Raw genomic sequence first — 17277 nt, 5'->3', positions numbered from 1 at the left:
GAATGTTAAAACTGATAAGTATTGCTATAAAACTTTTTTTTTATATTCTGGCAATCATTTTGACTTTTGCACAAAATAATTTTGACTATTGAACAAAAATTATTCTTTCCGTGCACCAATCGTGATTCGCATTTGCAAGATATTAGTGCGTTTTGAAATTTATAAAAAAAGTGTCGCAACCGATCTGCCCACGACTACTGTTGTACACACACGTGTAAAGCATCAGCTAAAATTATTGCTATAAAGCTAATAATCGAAGTGAACAAGCAAAGTTGAAATCGCAATGTAAGCTCATTTAATTTTTACACATTTCTATTTTATTAATATTTTATTTGTTACATTTCGTCTACCTATCGTTGTCTTCTTTGAGGATATCAACATCTTCTCTTCCACCCTTTTCTTTGGGAGTGATGCGTATTAATTCTATTAAGATATTTTCTTTACGGAAATATCAATCTGCTTGGACACGTTTCTCGTTACGACGGACTCTTACCCGTGACACCCGGACGGCCTCGCGTGTGACTTAACGACGCTTGGCTAATTAACGTAAAATTCGATCGGTCATGGAAGGTGGTCGTTCTTTCTCCGTTTGTCTGACTCTCTCAGCGACGTGCAACGCGATTGCGAACTCTCTGTGACAACCTGTTACTCTCGACCGTCTCACACCGTTATCTGCAAACGTCAAAGATCGAACGATCTTCAAGTGACACTGACAGCTTGTATACGACGCCGCGACGCTTGTAAATAATCGGTCGCGATAATGAATGCAGTTTTTTTTAGACGCAAGTGAAAAAAAAACATACTTTTTACTTATTGGAAGCATTGCACTCAGAGAAAATATATAGCGCGGACGACAACTGTATAGATTTTATATGCAAAATTAATGTACATAACTGACTAAACTATTTTATATATCAATAAAATAAATAAGGACTACGAGCCTGAGCTAGGTATTTAATGCTTATCATTGCAATAAGATTACATCAAATGATTACACAAAACAAACGTTTCGACCTGTATTAGGTCTTTCTCAATGTTAAAATTCCATCAAAGTAAAATTAAAACGGTAAAATATAAAAAGAAATGTTAACGTTCGTTAAATACCATCTAAAGTATAATGTTTAAAACGAAGACCAAGGCGAATAATTAATGTATATACCTTTTAATTATATTCAACTTTAGTCATTTTTTATTTTGAATCTAGCTACAATGTTACAAATTGCGGATTTTAACAACGACATTATCCGCCTTGGTCTCCGTTTTAAATCTGGGAGGACCGTACGTACAGTCTAGCTGCCGCACGATGCGTTTAAAGGATTTGCGCTTGAACATTATACTTTAGATGATATTTAACAAACGTTAACATTGCTCTTTTATATTTTACCATTTTAATTTTACTTCAATAGAATTTTAACATTGAGAATGACCTAATACAGGCCGAAACGTTTGTTTTATGTAATCACTTGATGTAATCTTATGGTGAGCATTAAATACCTAGCTCAGGCTCGTAGCCCTTATTTATTTTATTAAATTATTGTGTTTTTTGTATATTGTGTTAAGCCTTTTATAATAACTTATCATTATTCTATTTTATATAGTTATTGAAACTATAAATATTATATTGGGGTATAAATTTTTAAAAGGGACGCGCGACAAATCGCATCCCTTATCTTGTGTGTATTATGTATAAGAAATCGACCCGCTTATGTAAGTACATAAGAGGAGAAAGAGCAGCTTATTCCCCCCCCCCCTCTCCCTACATTTTGACAACGGTATTCTAAACAAATCATGTCAACCATGGAATTCAAGAAGTAGTAAAGTTAGCATTTCTATCTCGTCGTTCAATCGAATGAGTTTTTTTTCGCCAATCTGTTGTACGACGAGACATTTGCCGATGTCACCCTCGTCCTGGATAACAACAATGTGATGATTAAGTACCATAAGATGCTGACTCAACCCGCTTTTGAACTTTATTCCTCAATCAATCATGCTAACATCATCAGACAATCGTGCTTAAATGACATATACCAAAAGTATTCGGAAATGAAGCCGATTCTGGAGTTTATGTATCGCGGCGTGGTAGAGGATATATCAGAATAGACGATCCGTTAAAGCGATCCTAACATAATTGCAATTTACAGATTTAGTAATTTGTTAATTATCAGGAAAGACAAAAATTGTAAGATTCACACTATAATATTATATTATATGGAAGCACCAAAATCCGCTTTGTACCGTGTTGGCGTTTATGATCTTAATTATTTAATAATTTGTTTAAACGATTAAAGTATATATAAGTATCACTGTATAAACAATCGAATCAAATAACGAATGAGAATGGTTGTACATTACATTTCTAATAACCTCGTAAAATCGAGGCGATATGTGGGACGTGAGGATTCAAACTCGGGATCATCGAGTTACGAATCAACATGCTTACACACTGAGCTATTTGTACCCCGCAAATATTTATAAATATTTTCTAATTGTTATCACTATGCTTTTCTCTCAGAGCCATTACAACTTACATATAATATATATTTCAATATTTTTATTTCATAAAATGGTTTAGAAATTAAGGATCGTGTTTCTGATAATTTACGTCGCTCGCTATTTCAATATCTTTCCAGATGAATGTTGGAACAGCACTTTTCTTCGTAATTTACATTAATGCGAGAGCGTCAGTCGAGAGCGTATACGCTTCGTCCAGGCGCAACCTTCAGTCAGGCACGTTGAAATGCGTCGTTAAAATAAAAGAAGCGCATCCACATGCATCTCCCGCGATATCGAGCGTACAAATATTTCTGCTGTCAACGAGGAGACAACGAGATATTCGTTTCGAACAAAGCCAAGATGGGCCGGGAAAGGGGGGGAGGGGTCGGGGGAGGGGGGAGGGAGAGAATCGGCAGAACGCTCCAATCGCTTATATTTCACGATCGCCGGTCGAAAAAGGAGAAGCGCGAGCCTTCCGCGCGCCCCTGCCGTGTTGCGGCACCGTATAAGAAGGCTCCCTTCGGCCGGGAGAAAATACACAGCGCGGGAACACACGGGATACGGCCGAAACTTCTTATTCGCTCTCAAGTCTCTCTCTCTCTCTCTCTCTCTCTCTCTCTCTCTCCGCCGAGAGAGAGAGAGAGAGAAAGTCCGCCGACGAGCTCGTGCGCATGTAAATGCGCGACGCGACTCGGAGAGGTGATATTTCGAGGTCCACCGACGTCGGGCCCCGAGGACCGACGGCCATTGTATCCGCGTTCGCTCGCTCGCTCGCTCGCTCGCGCTCGCGCTCGCCCCTGCTCATTAAATATTAACGAGAGTCTCAATTTCTTCATTTCGTTGATGAGTCGCCGCGCGCCATCCGAGGGAACCCGCATATAGATTGAAAATTAACTTATATGAGCGCCGACAAAATATATACGGCATGCGGTGCACTTATACGACTCAAGAGGTCTACAATTTACACGAGGGCTCGGCTATGTTGGTATAACCCCTAAGTAGAACCCTCCCGTCCCCCCCCCCCTTCTACCCTTTCTTCTTCTTTCTCTTCTGCTTCTTCTGCTTTGTCTTCTTCCTCTTCTTCTTCTTCTTCTTCTTCTTCTTCTGCTTCTTCTTCCTCGTCGTCGTCGTATCTTACTTTCGACTTGTCCGCTTCTAACCTGAACGTGAAATCCTTAAATACCTAATTTGATGCTAATTACAACTTGCACTTGCGCCCCGCGAGAGACCGGTAAACGCGCGCTCGCGTGCAGCGAGAAAGTTTAATGGTGTGCTCATGGGACGTATGATGGATGATGGATGATGAAACGTGTCGTCGGTGTGAGGCATCAGGATTGAATCTTCTCAACTTCGAACTAGGAGGTGTTCGTACCTTCCAAGTCTCTCCGATTGTCAGCGTAAAGCTCTTTGAAATTTCGCAGATATTCGACCTACCACGTTTAGTTGAAACTTGAATCCGATTTAATTCGAAAGACAAAATCTGAGAGAGAGAGAGAGAGAGAGAGAGAGAAAGAATTCTATAATTTAAAAAATTTTAATCTTTAAATAAAAAAAAATTCAATTAAAATATCCATGGATATGTTCAATCTTCGATCTATAGATGCTTCATTAATAAAAAGATATAATCATGACAAATGTACAAGTTTTTTATGTTTAGAATTAATATAAGTAGTTGAATAAATTATAATTATTTTACAATTATTTTGCAACTATAAAACAGTTTACTATATACATTAGTTTATTTAACAAGGTACATTAATTCCACATATAAAACTCGTCACCAATGTAATTGTCACTCACGTAGCTATTACGCGACATTTCTTTGAGTGCTGCAAATTTTTCAATTCGAAAATATAAATACAATATAAATGTGGATAATAAAACTGAAGAATTTCGAATTTTATTTCATAAGTTTCAACATACTGTCAAGTCGAAACTGTATGCAAAATATGTAAAGCTAATTCGCAAAAGGCTTAAAGTAATCATCGCGCTTCATTAGAGAAGCGTGAATGTCTCGTGTTAAATTTTGTACTAATTGGATCACACGAACTTACCTCTTTCCCGTACAATCTATTTTTAGACAGAGAAGGTGCAGCAAATTAAAGAAAGGAAGCAAGTTGCGTCTGACTCGAGACGTACGTAACCATTTATTATGCGATAATAGTAGCACTCGAATGTAGCACATTAATTTGTCTATAGAGTTGGAAATAATTGCTTCGCTCTTTAAACATGTACGCTTAATGATCGCTATGCTACACATACCTAACGTGCGACCTATCGATTTTCCCTGCCGAGCATTACGTGACAAGATACGTCGTAAAGGATGCCCGTAAAGTGTTTGGACTCACTTTATTTCATAATGAAGAAAATAAATATCGCGGTCTACAAATACGTAGGAAACAATATAATGTGTATGTTTTCTTCTCAATGTTGGAATGTTGCTAACTTTTGCAAAAGTACGTGAACTTTATTAAGTTTCTTATTAAATTAATGTTTAGACATTGCAGGCCGTGTAATTAAATTGCCACGTTGAAGCTCTCAGCACCCCAAAGTTTTTCGTAAAACCTTGTCCCTCAAACACCTAGCCTCTCAAATACAGTTTCAGATTAAACGTTAAAATTTAGATGAGAAATAAAGATTCGTTTATCTACGATAAAAAAAAAAGGTTAATCAACGTACGAATTCCGCAAGAAGAGATCATCAACACATGATTAACTTAATTTAATCCCAATGTTTCAAACTTCACGTATTTCAAAATATTGAAAATAGTACGTTGAATATAAAATTGAAGAAAAATTCGAAATTAATATTAAACGAGTAGTTTCCTGTATAACGCTGTATGTGTGCCCGTGTGGTTCAACTTGATTAAAGTTTCGCGAACTCGCGACAATCTAATCTTCATTACGCAACCACGTGCGCGGGATTGCGTCAAAGCCGCGCGTGTATGCGTGCGCGTGTACGTGCGCGCGACTCGTACTGCTCGAATTCAAAGATGACAATTTGGAGGGGAAACGTGAATGCAAGAACGCATAATGTTGAAAGGCTTGTGATCAAGGCTTTGTAATCTTTCGTCCTCCGAAATGGCACGCGGTAATCCGGACCGCGGTTTGCAAAAATATATTATGCCCTTTGAATTCCAGCAGCTCGTTAAAAAATTTTTCTTCCTTAGCTAAGTTTTTTTGGCACGAGCAGAGGAACGCCGTTTTTTCTTATCTTTCTTCTTTTTTTTTTTTAAGAAAAACTTTCGTATGATTTTACGCCGCTAATACAAAATTCATGAACATTCGCCTAAATCTTTATCGAGCTTCGCATAGTTTTGGTCGTCAGATTCAATTCCCTCTTGCGACTTCTGTCGTTAAACAACGACAAATTCGCAAGAATTATATCATCTTTATTATATGATGTTTAGTACAAAATTTACTGCGCTGACATATTGGCGATCGTTATAAATTATCATCGTGTAATTGTAAATTTAATTAACGGGAATTTAACTGATTAACTTTCGCCAATTGATAATGGCGCGAAGCCGATTCAAGTTAGCCGCTCACAAAGTCTCGTATAAAATTAACGAGGACAAATTAAATAATTTCCCTACGTGATTGCACATATAATGTACGTGTCCGTCCGCATGGACGAGTCCTCATTTAATTCAGCGGCCCTTGCGACATCGTATAGGGTGTTCTAAACAGTTGCATACGACGTTTTAACTGGAAAGCATTGATAGACATCTCTCATGGAATTTCAAATACACAATTTGGACAAAAAATGTTCAAAAAATTGATCGTGCGTTTATCTTAAAACTGATGGAGATTTTCAAATATTATAAAAACACCGATAATCATTAGACATATTAAAATGTCTATATCTCACAACTACTTGGAAATGTCTAAAAATATTTACATATTTTTTAAAATTGGTAAATTAATTGTTTAAATGATTTTTTCAACAATGTTTTCACTCTTACACGTCTAAATTTTCAAATTTTTAGAAATGCTCAAACGTTACATCAAAAATGTAAAAACATGATTAGAAATGCTTAACTTTTTAATTGTTTCAAGTTTCAAACACGCGTAATATTTAAATTATAAATGTAACTACTTGTATTAAAAGTTTGTTAAGAAGGAGTTCTTTCAAGTTTTTGTAGACACGTGTGTGCCATCACATATCCGGTATACATCTTTCTGGAACACCCCATATGTTCCACAGTGTTGAATAGTGCTCGAAATTCCGTCGTTAATTATCGATACAATAATCGCTATAATGATACACCCTCTTTGCATACGTACCTAGATTACATTATTACTAATTCTCGTCTAGTAATCTTTGGTAATTCGGATGTGCATGGAACTATGATTATTATCACTGATTATTTAATCGTATAATCGTCCTCGAAGTTACCCGCTATAGTTTCTACCTGACTAGGCTCTCTGCCTTCGAGAAAGTCCTCCGACGAGTCACCGCCTTCGTTTAAGTCCGACACATATTTGTCACAAATCTTGAAGAAGGGGTCGGACATTTAATCCTGACCGATCTCGCGCGAACCAAAGTCTCATTTCTCGCACGAGATCAAACTCTGCTTCGGCTTCCGTGAAATTCAAGTAATTGTTTTCAACAAGACTACCACGGGCTTAACACTCTGGACCTTCGGAAAGAAATACCAGATTTAAACAACCGCTGTCAGCAACGTCGGCGTTCGTCGGCGAGACTTCTTGCCGAGGCCGCAACGGGCGCGTGTCGCCGACTCGCCGAGTTCCTCCACGGGGGTCGATTCGCGAGGAAGCGCGCGATAATCTCTCATCCAAGATGGCCGGAGAGGCTACTGTAAGCGTCCTCTTCCATCTCAAGCCGTCGTCAGTAGAGGTCGGAGAAGGAGACCTGAGAGGAGACGCCTGAGTGCAGATGATGAAGGGCGTGCAACTCCTCCATCGAGGTCGAGGGCATGCTGTTGCTGTCGCCGAGCATGCTGGCGGCCGGCCCGACGTTTGGGGAATTGCCGGTGCTGGAGGACACCGCCGTGCCGGAGCAGCCGACGTTGCTACCGGTGTTGCTACCGTCCTGCCGCATCAGGTTCCGTCGCCATTTCGCGCGCGCGTTTTGGAACCACACCTGAACAGGCGCAAGATCGAGAGATATTATATTAGCGTAATTTCAACTCTTTACAATGAACTCTTCAAAATCTCGATCATAATTTGAAGTAAACTGTTTCGTTCCAAGAATTCGAAATAGAAAAAACAATGGAACAATGGTGTTTGAAGAGATGAACGTAAAAATTAACGACAGTTAGTTTTGTGTATACTCTCTAAATTTTCTGGAGTGACTGTTCACTCTTTTGGAGTGAATCTCACTCCAAAAGATTGAAAATATTGCCACTCGGCCACTTGAGTGGCAGTATTTTTACTCTTTTCATTCCAGAAAATTTAGAGAATATACACAAAACTAACTGTCGTTAATTTTTACGTTCGTCTCTTCAAACACATCGTTCCATTGTTTTTTTCTAAAAGGCAGCTGTTACTGACGATCACTTTTCTCCTGATTTCCTTTTAACCGCAAGAATTAACGTACTCTCTATAAATTTTCTGGAGTGAATCTCACTCCAAAAGAGTAAAAATACTGCCACTCAAGTGGCCGAGTGGCAATATTTTCAATCTTTTGGAGTGAGATTCACTCCAGAAAATTTTCACTCTTTTGGAATGAGATTCACTCCAGAAAATTTATAGAGAGTACGTTAATTCTTGCGGTTAAAAAAAAATTAGGAGAAAAGTGATCGTCAGTAATAGCTGCCTTTTCATAAACATTCTGGTACAAACGGAAGAACTCGTACCTGTAATACCCTTTTCGACAGGCCGGTCTTTTGCGCGAGCTGCTTGAGATCCTTGGCGTCCGGATTTTGATTTATGGCGAAGTAATTCTTCATGGTTCGCAACTGGTGGTGCTTAAAACTGGTGCGCATACGCTTCGTCCGCTGGTTCTGGTGCACCGGTCCCGGGGAGCCCACGGACGCGTCGTACGCGGCCAGCGACTCCATCGACGAGGACAGCTCCGTAGGATGCAGCAGTTCTGCAACGGCGACGTCCGCTAGAAAGTTTCTCCTTTCTTTCCCTTTTTCAGTTTCGCGTTTTCGACCATCGACGTCGCGCGCGAGCGACATGCGATAGAGGAGGAAAAAATGACGGCAGGATAACACATTGCGTTTTAAAATTATCGAATCCTTTTTATTTGTGCACTCAAAAAAAAAATAGATAGTGCAGGCAATTATAAAAGTGACAAGTTTTATATGTATAATTAATGTATATTGCAACTATAAAATAGTTTATTCAACTATGTACAATAATTCTGCACATAAAATTTATATAAGAATCATTTATAGTTCATAATTGCTACCATTGTGTTTTTCTTTAAATGTGCACATGACAAATCGCAAGCCTCAAAATTAGAAAAAAATGAATTTATGAAAATTTGAAATTTCTAAAATCCCTAGATACACGAAAAAAAATCGTAAGGCTCTGAGAAATTTCAAAACTTTAGGTTTTCAACTATCAATAAACAATCGTAATGTCGGATATATTTCAATATCGTGAGATACCTTCTTTCCGTTCTAAGAATTATTGACATTTTGTAAAAATCAAATCGACTTTCGCGACAACCTGATATTTCATCTCGAATCTACTCGTACTTTATTTCGCAATACTTCTTCCTTCAATTCACGTGCTGTCCGCGTCGATCGGACAGCATATACGACTTTAGAAGGATGTTAGCCTCCGTGAGGTCGGAGAGAAGTCGACCCCTTTTCGCCGTCCCTTCCGCTACTGTCCCTTCCGAACGTAACTGTGCTTTGCGAATCATCTCCAGAAGAAAAAAAGGAATACAAAATGTCGCGTGTCGTTCACCTCGACGAGAAAACGAATTCCGAAGGCGCGCCGCGGGACCATTCGCGAAAACGGTTTTTCTCCCATTTCTCCTCTCTTCTCATTCTCTCTCTCTCTTTCTCTCTCTCTCTCTCTCTCTCTCTCTATCTCTTTCCTCCCGTTGGCGAACTCGCCGATGAGATCGCCATCCGTTGGGAATGGAAGTTCGGAACAATAAACAGTAATGGCGCATACGTGCTCGGGGGATTTACTTCTGGGATCCCCCTTCCCTCCTCCTCCCCCCTGAACGCCCCGTGTGCCCGCGCCTCGTCGACTGGAACCCGTTCTTCTCCCGATTGAATTCAATGGTTACCCTCGTCGTCTTATTTATTGGATGCGTTCCTCCGCTCCGCCGGCGCGCAACAACTGCAACCGCGCACACAACCGCGCACGACGCGCTCGTCCAGCTCCTTCCGGCGACTCGCCTCTCTCCCTTTCCGCGCCTCTTCATTTTCTTCCGTCGTAATTCAATTAAATTCGCGCGGCGTGGCGCGATCGCAAATCGATCGATTAAGACACTTTTTCCATGTATAGTCAAAACCTCGCCTCTGTTGTAATAAACTCTCTTTCCGCAATTTCCCCGGAGATTTATTTCTCGCGAAACGAGTCTATAATATTCAAGAGGAAAAAATTTTGCCGTCCCACCGAAAAGCTAAATACATACAAATTTTGTTTTGCATTTAAAAGTAAACGCTGCAGTTAAATCAAGAAAAGGAGGAGAGAAAGGAAGACCAGTTTCGGCGTGATTTTACGACACGAGTCGAATCGAAATTAGGACTTTCCCAGCGCGTCTTTCGACTCCGGCGGGGCCTTTCTGTCTCTGCAGAAAGAGGAACGGCTGCGGGCACCGGCGGACAGTGACAGATAGGTATCGGCACCGGGAGATGCATCGATTGGCCGATCTGCTCGGAAAAGAATGCTGCCGCGGCCAATGCGTGGCCGCTGCCAGCAGAATGGCCGGCCGGAGCGCTATAATGCCGCCTGCGCAAGTTTCTTGCCGCGCCGCCGCCGGCATCGGAATCTCTCTCTCTCTCTCCCTCTCTCTCTCTCTCTCTCTCTCTCTCACTCTTTTTCTCGTTCCATCATCAGACGCTCGGTCCTCAGCCTCGGCAATTTTGGCTTCTAACTCGCCCTGACAAATTGTAATCTCATTCTTAAACCGCCAAATCTAGCCCTGTCACCCCTCCTTCCGCTAGGCCGCCTCGGGCGGGAGAGAGAAGCTTCCCAGGGCTCGCGTGTGTCCTTCCCTCGCAAGAAAGGACAATATCTTCTTAATTTCAAGGTAGACCATAAAACGCGCCGCAAGGAATATATATGTCAACGTTTTCGCTAAAGAAATCATCTTTATGCAAGACAATAATCGCGATAAATCGTTTATACCAATATCGATTATATACATTCAACATTTAATGTACAAAGCTGGTTCGATTTTTATGTCATGTTAGTCAAATTAAAACTGATGTCAGACTGTTAGGTATATTCAGCCAAGAGAGTATGTATTCTTTACTCAGGAAATTTATCTTCATACCTATATATAAAATAGAGAAAGTTTAAGGAAATAAAAAGCCTCAAATTCTTAGCAATAAGTCGCTTTGATAACTTTAATTTTCCGTTTAGCGTAACACGTCAGCTGGTGTCGGGCATTAGATGTGGTATGTCCTCGCAGCTTATATAGGACTAGCCGGATCATCGTCTTCTTGCTTCTGCGCTATTACGCGCGAGCAGCGGAGTGCCGCCGCGATCCACCGTCGGTCGGTCGCTCGGCGTCTCTCTCGCCATCGGAATCGCTCCTGTCGTCGGCGTGTCCCTTTCGCAAAAACTGTCCCAATTATATATAAAGACAATAAAACACCGCGAGTGGGGTCTCTCTCTCTCTCTCTGCCAGGCCGGCTGTTCCCACCCGTCGCCACGCACGCAGGGACGCTTCATGGACGATTTTATGGCTGTTGGTCGTAAATTCCGGTCGGTATAGTCTCCGGGGGAGAGTGATCCTCGCTCTCGTCGATTATAAAATAACTGGGGAATCACGCGCTGCACCGGTCGGTCGGTCGGTCGGTCGGTCGCCATCTTGACTTGCGCCCGAAGCCGAAACGATCGTAAAATCCGATGGAAATCACATCGAATACGCGAATGCGCGCACCGGTCGACTTGCAAGTGACACAAGTCGAGCGAGGAATCGACATTTTTCTATTCCTACCGAATCGAGCCGCCGCGCCCCGTCCGTTTCATTGAGATCGTGAATGATGCGACCCCAGCAATAAACACAGATTATAACTATATATTACAGCGATATTGTAACATTTCTGCAATATAGCTGGAATGTTATAATTATATTGCAACATTGCACTTATAATCTGTGTTTGCTGGGACAATAAACTTACATGTGCAGTCTAACTCAAGGTAATCTTTCAAGATTCGCGAAACTGTAATTCTCGCACAGTAGAGATCCATTCATATTGCTTGTCCTTTTTGCATTCTTCGCTTTCTCTCTTTCGTCTCCAACGCCCGTATATTGTACATATTTATCTCGGTGTCAAGTCCAAAAATTTTTGAGGATTTCAAGGAACACGCACACGATATATCTATATATTCAGTGATTTTCATCGCGCTGTATAACTTCACTATCATTTGTTATCCACGCGAAGGAAGGAAGAAAAGATTACAACCGGACGAAATCGAGTGCCTCGGAGATCACGATAAGCCTTTCTTGTCAGCGACACCGAGATACTGAATCGTCGAGCAATTAGACATCTGCGTAGCGCGCGAGATTTTCATCAAAGATTCCCCCACCGCTCGCCGATGTCGAATGCGCTCCAGTTAACGAGCCAAATAATCGCGCCGGACGAAATGAAATAACATCTGCGATTCCTGCGAAGGCCCGAGCAAATGTTTGCACGAAGGTACGCCCCATTATACCCAGTTGCTCGGTAAATAATGCAATGCTCCACCGATTAACTCGTTTGCTGAAGCGTGGAATAAAGAGAATAACAGCATAAGAATAAAGAGAGATCGGAAAGAGAGAAAGAGAGAATGCGAGTGGGAGAGAAAAGAGAGCGAGAGTCTGGCACCACGAGTGCATACAAAAGGAACGAGTGCCAAACTGAAGAGTCTAACGGGGGGGTGACTCGAGGGGAGGAAGGAAGGGAGCGGACAAAACGAAAGTGTAATCGTAAAGAAGATCGTTTCACGATCGGTTATACAAGATTGCGGAACATACATTGGCTTGACTCACCGAGCGCTCCGGCGGCCAGTCTCATCGTGACGGGAAGCTCGGAGCCGGTGACCTCCGACAGCTTCCGCTTCCGCGGCCGGCCCTTCTGCACCGCGCCGGAAGCGGTGATCGGGCTCTGCTCGTAGTAGGCCGGCAGCGGCGACACCCCCGGCGAGCCGAGGTCCTCGATACCGCCGGCGGCGACACCCCCGTAATCGCCGGCGCAGCACAGCAACTCGTAGTGTGGTCTTGGGAGCGACGTGCTCGTCAGTCGTCAACCTCTCTGTCAAGTAGTCGATAGACGACCTGACCTCCGCGTTATACGTTTCGAGTTCGATGAACGAGTTCGACTCCTGATATACCATGCGGAGGAGGGAGGTGGGGTGGGGAGGGGAGGAGAGCGGGATTTAACGGGTGACGGAGGGATTATCGTTAGCATATCGAGGGATAAGTCGATTAACGAGAGATGTGATCAACGGCAAATTATTGGGTGTTCATCGAGACATTTCTGATTTCCTCGTTCCTCGGATAAAATCTCTTTATATCTCTCTATATCGTTGGGACTGCGGGAGATCTCCCTTGATCGTCGTAAAATTCCACGCACAATCTTGTAAGATATATATATATATATATGTATATATATATATATCCGTTTCATTTCGTAAACGTGTAAAGAGATCACGGAATACATATATACATATATAAATCATGACAGTCATAAATGTTCTCATTCTCATGCCTCGCGGTATCTGTCGTCGCGGTCGTCTTCGTCGGGAACCCGAGATCGAATCCGTCCGTTCCGATGACCGTCATTAGCACTCAACGACCGTCATTAGCGGTGACGGTAGGGGAGATCAAGAGGGAGCGAAGAGTGGGGGGAGGGTAGGGAATGACTCGGTGGCGACAAAGCGCCTCGTGCTCCTGTCAACCTCGTCATCGAACTCGTTGATAACAAGGAGAGACGGCCTTTGAAGGATAGTAATGATCAGACACTCCTGTTTCTCACCTACAATACACCAGTCCGTCCCGCTGGCCGAAATGATCGCCTTTGTTCAGCGGGGTGCCGCACGAGGCGCAAGTGAAACACGCCACATGATACACCAGGTCGCGCGCTCGCATCACCAGCTCCGAGGCGGAAATGCCGGCCCGGCAGCGGGAGCACCGCGGCACCGCGAATAGTCTGCAATCAAAACAGTTAAAGGGTTATCCCACAGTTGAACGGTTAAAAGGGCGTGCGGATCTTCGAATTCCACAGTCGCGAAATGTGACCAAACTTCTTTAATATCTCTAGTCGTTATATTATCGAAGACTTATCTTATGAGAAACATATACTACAACTGAAATCGACTTGATTTTCCTTGAAATATTGCATATGTTGTCAAACACAAAAATTTAAGAAGTATTTTTTTATATGAATCCATTTTGAAATTTAGAAATCGAAACAATCAAAACTGACGCTTATATTTAATTTATATTATTAAGCAATTATCATTAAAAGGTAAGATACATAAAAAATGTTTTAGATAAAGCTTTTATATTTTTATGTACGTTTACAAAATATTGTGATGTGCTTCTTGTCAGATTATTTAATGAGATACCGTAGAGAATTTTAGTATTTGAGAATTTCCACAATTTAACGGATTTCCAAATTTCGGAATTTTTCTCACGCGTGCACTTTTAAACTTGTTATGTATTATTTATTTTATTCTTCTTCGTTGATACTATAAATTGATTGATGATTTGATCGAAATGTTAAAAAAAATCTCAAAGTGATTTGCATTTTTTTTCTATCTCGTTGCATGCGCTTCTAATTTTATAAATTTCGTCTGAAAGTTAGCGAAAACTGGATACGGTTGAGAATAACGGTACATTATACGCTTCGCGAATACGTGCGTTGGCGAATGCATTGCGAATTCCCGCGCTTGAGGTGAATTTCGCAAGGGATCGAAGCGGACCGTTTCACATTCGCGTAGACGGAAACAAAGGGCTCGCGTTGTTGCATATTGCATGCGGGAGGACGGCTGTTGAATTCCTCCCCCTGCTCGCTCTAACGAACTCGTCTCTCTAGCCGGCCTTTCATTCCACCCTCGTCCGTGAAATGTCGGACGTCATCGTGTAAGCGCGCTATTTTCCATGATGAACGATATTTATTTCTCTGCTTACGCGATTGTGTAAGCAGAGAGAATCGCGTTTCAATCTTTAGTCTCTTTTGTCAATTTCGATGCTACAAATGTCAAAACTTCTAAATGTCAAATCTCTAAAATTTGAGTCTTTCTATAATGCAATAATAACTTATAACTTAATTTAATTTAAGAATAACTTAGAATAAGCAAGACTCTTCAGGATCTCTTTAATCCTTTGAAATGGACTTTTTTCGGTCTTTTTATAACTCCCCGCATTTTTTATCTGCGAGTATATCGCTGCGCCGAGTTGTGGAATTCAAGGTTCAATTCTTGAATAAAGGACTAGAGCTGTGTATTTGGAGACGACTATTAGTGGACATTTTGTGTGGTCTAAGGAAGAAGGCGTTTTGGAGAGCAGGGGAAGACCCCGCTTTTTGTATGTAAATTCAACGCTGTCCCAATAAATATCGATACAAAGCAGTGCATATATTAACGGATCCTGGCATCGATTCCATACGCGTCAATTCCAATTCGTCGTGGAATGTCTTGACGTGACTCGTCAAGATTCGTTTCCTTTCGCGAAACCACGACAAACGTGAATAAGAAACGCGCATGCAGTTTCAGAGATACGTGGATCTTTTTTTTTCGACAGAGCAATGATAAAATTTTCCGGTAAATATATGAGAAAGCCTCATACTTAAATATATATTTATAGAGAATATACTTCCAACTCCCGATCGTCGTTCTCCTTCTCTTTCCCAAAAAAAAGATGACGCGATTTTTCTTTACACATCACTCTCGTGCACCTCAACTAACCTGTAGTAATCCTCTTTGCAGTAAATGTTACCGTCCCTGGCGAAGCAGGTAAGCTGGGTGGCCAGGGGGACCCGGCAGTGACAGCAGCGCAGGCAGCCGCAGTGCCATGCGCGATCGGCCGCCCTTAGGTACCAGCGCTCGGCGATCTCCCGTCCACAGCCGCCGCAGCCGAGGGCACCCTCGACGATACCGCCACCACCGCCGCCTCCGCGCCCCCCTCGCTCACGCCGATCTGCCGACCGTTCGCCCCGCCGCCGCCGCCGCCGACCCCGTCCCCCGGCGGGGGTGTGGTGCCGCCGCAGCCGACTTCCTTCAGCATCTCGCTTCACGCGCGCCGCTACGACGCATGCAGCCGACGTTGCATTCTGCAAGTGCAGATTTTGCATGGTCTTCGTCTGATCACGTCCGACGTGTACCGCAGGAATTATATTCTGTATACGAAGCGCGACTCTATATAAAGGGCACGTGGAAAGTTGCGATCGACCATTATTGCGTTTGGTACAAATCACACGATCACGAGACAAGCTTCTCCGAACGATGCCCACAATTGCGTGAAAATGCAACGGTATATAGCTATGCGGATTTGTGCTGGTAATATCGTAGGTAATTTCATGGATGTAACCGTAGTCGTCGACCTTATCGAGTCCTTACAAGATGAGCAGTATATGATACAGTCCTTACAGCCCTTTTGCACATCGTCTCTTCGATTGTCAAAGTTATCTCAAACACAGACAAAATTATAAAGTCTATTATGTATTATACCTTCAAATCTTGAAGAATCTTCAAGTTGTCACAACTTCCGTTCTATGCATAACGAAATTAATTTGTAAATAACATTACAATTGCAACTTGGCAAATAAAGTATATATATTAAGAATAATTTTTATGAAAACAATTTTTTAAGAGTTGACAAGAGATAATTGCTTGACCTGCACTATCCACTATGTCAGCTAGCCAATTGAATTTTTTTCTATTGAGACATATTAAAAATATTAAAATACGAGTTTCCGAAATGAGTTTTTTTCAATTCATCACTCTATTGCTCACAACTTTCAAATCTTCACTCAACCTATATAATATAAAACTGCGGCATAGACGGGATAAGGGTCGAATTCGGGCCCCGCCGACTAACTCTCACACGGAGTCACGTGTCAGAGTTGTGCCCCCTGTGTTAAAACTATTGTTTATTCAATAAAACCTCGCACTTCAGACGATTCGCAGACTGGGATGACTAATGTGATTCGACATATCAACTGCAAAACGTATTTACAGAATCTCAGAATCATATCTTGATTTGTATGTACAGTATACACTCACACATAGAAAAAGACTAGTAACAATTATAAAGATGACAACTATACAAGTTTGATATACAAAATCAATATATATAGAATTAATATACACAGTTATTACAACTGTAAACTATTTAGTTTATTTAACTATAATATACATTCGTCTAAACAATTATATACATTAATTGTACAAAAAAAAACGTGTATAATCATCTTTTATAGTTGCTATATTTTTCTCTATAATGACGTAAATAAACATATTGAGAAATTATTAAGAATAAATGTAAAATTGAAATAAATCCCTTTTCTTTCCTTCTTTCTACCTCTTTCAATCTTTAAGAAAAAATTCCTCATAAAAATCATTCTTGATACATACAAAACTTTGTTTGCCAATTGCAATTCTAATGTTTTTTTATAAATCAATTTTATCGTTGAAA

At 41.5% G+C, this 17277-nt stretch overlaps 1 protein-coding gene across 1 annotated transcript; it reads right to left on the bottom strand.

Moving 5' to 3' along the window:
• Positions 1-7344: 7344 nt before the first annotated feature.
• Positions 7345-15867, bottom strand: LOC105457188 (LIM/homeobox protein Lhx9-like). The gene is made up of 6 exons (XM_011701705.1): positions 15807-15867; positions 15549-15765; positions 13616-13789; positions 12631-12857; positions 8315-8550; positions 7345-7599 (listed from the first exon to the last, which is right to left on the bottom strand). The coding sequence occupies exons 1-6, from the start codon at positions 15865-15867 to the stop codon at positions 7345-7347; spliced, it is 1170 nt and encodes a 389-aa protein (XP_011700007.1).
• Between the last annotated feature and the right edge of the window lie 1410 nt (positions 15868-17277).

Source organism: Wasmannia auropunctata, unplaced genomic scaffold (assembly GCF_000956235.1).
Source record: "Wasmannia auropunctata unplaced genomic scaffold, wasmannia.A_1.0 LD335345.1, whole genome shotgun sequence".
NCBI lineage: Eukaryota > Metazoa > Arthropoda > Insecta > Hymenoptera > Formicidae > Wasmannia > Wasmannia auropunctata.
Note: the sequence above shows the minus strand (reverse complement) of the source record. Positions and strands in the feature narration are given on the sequence as shown.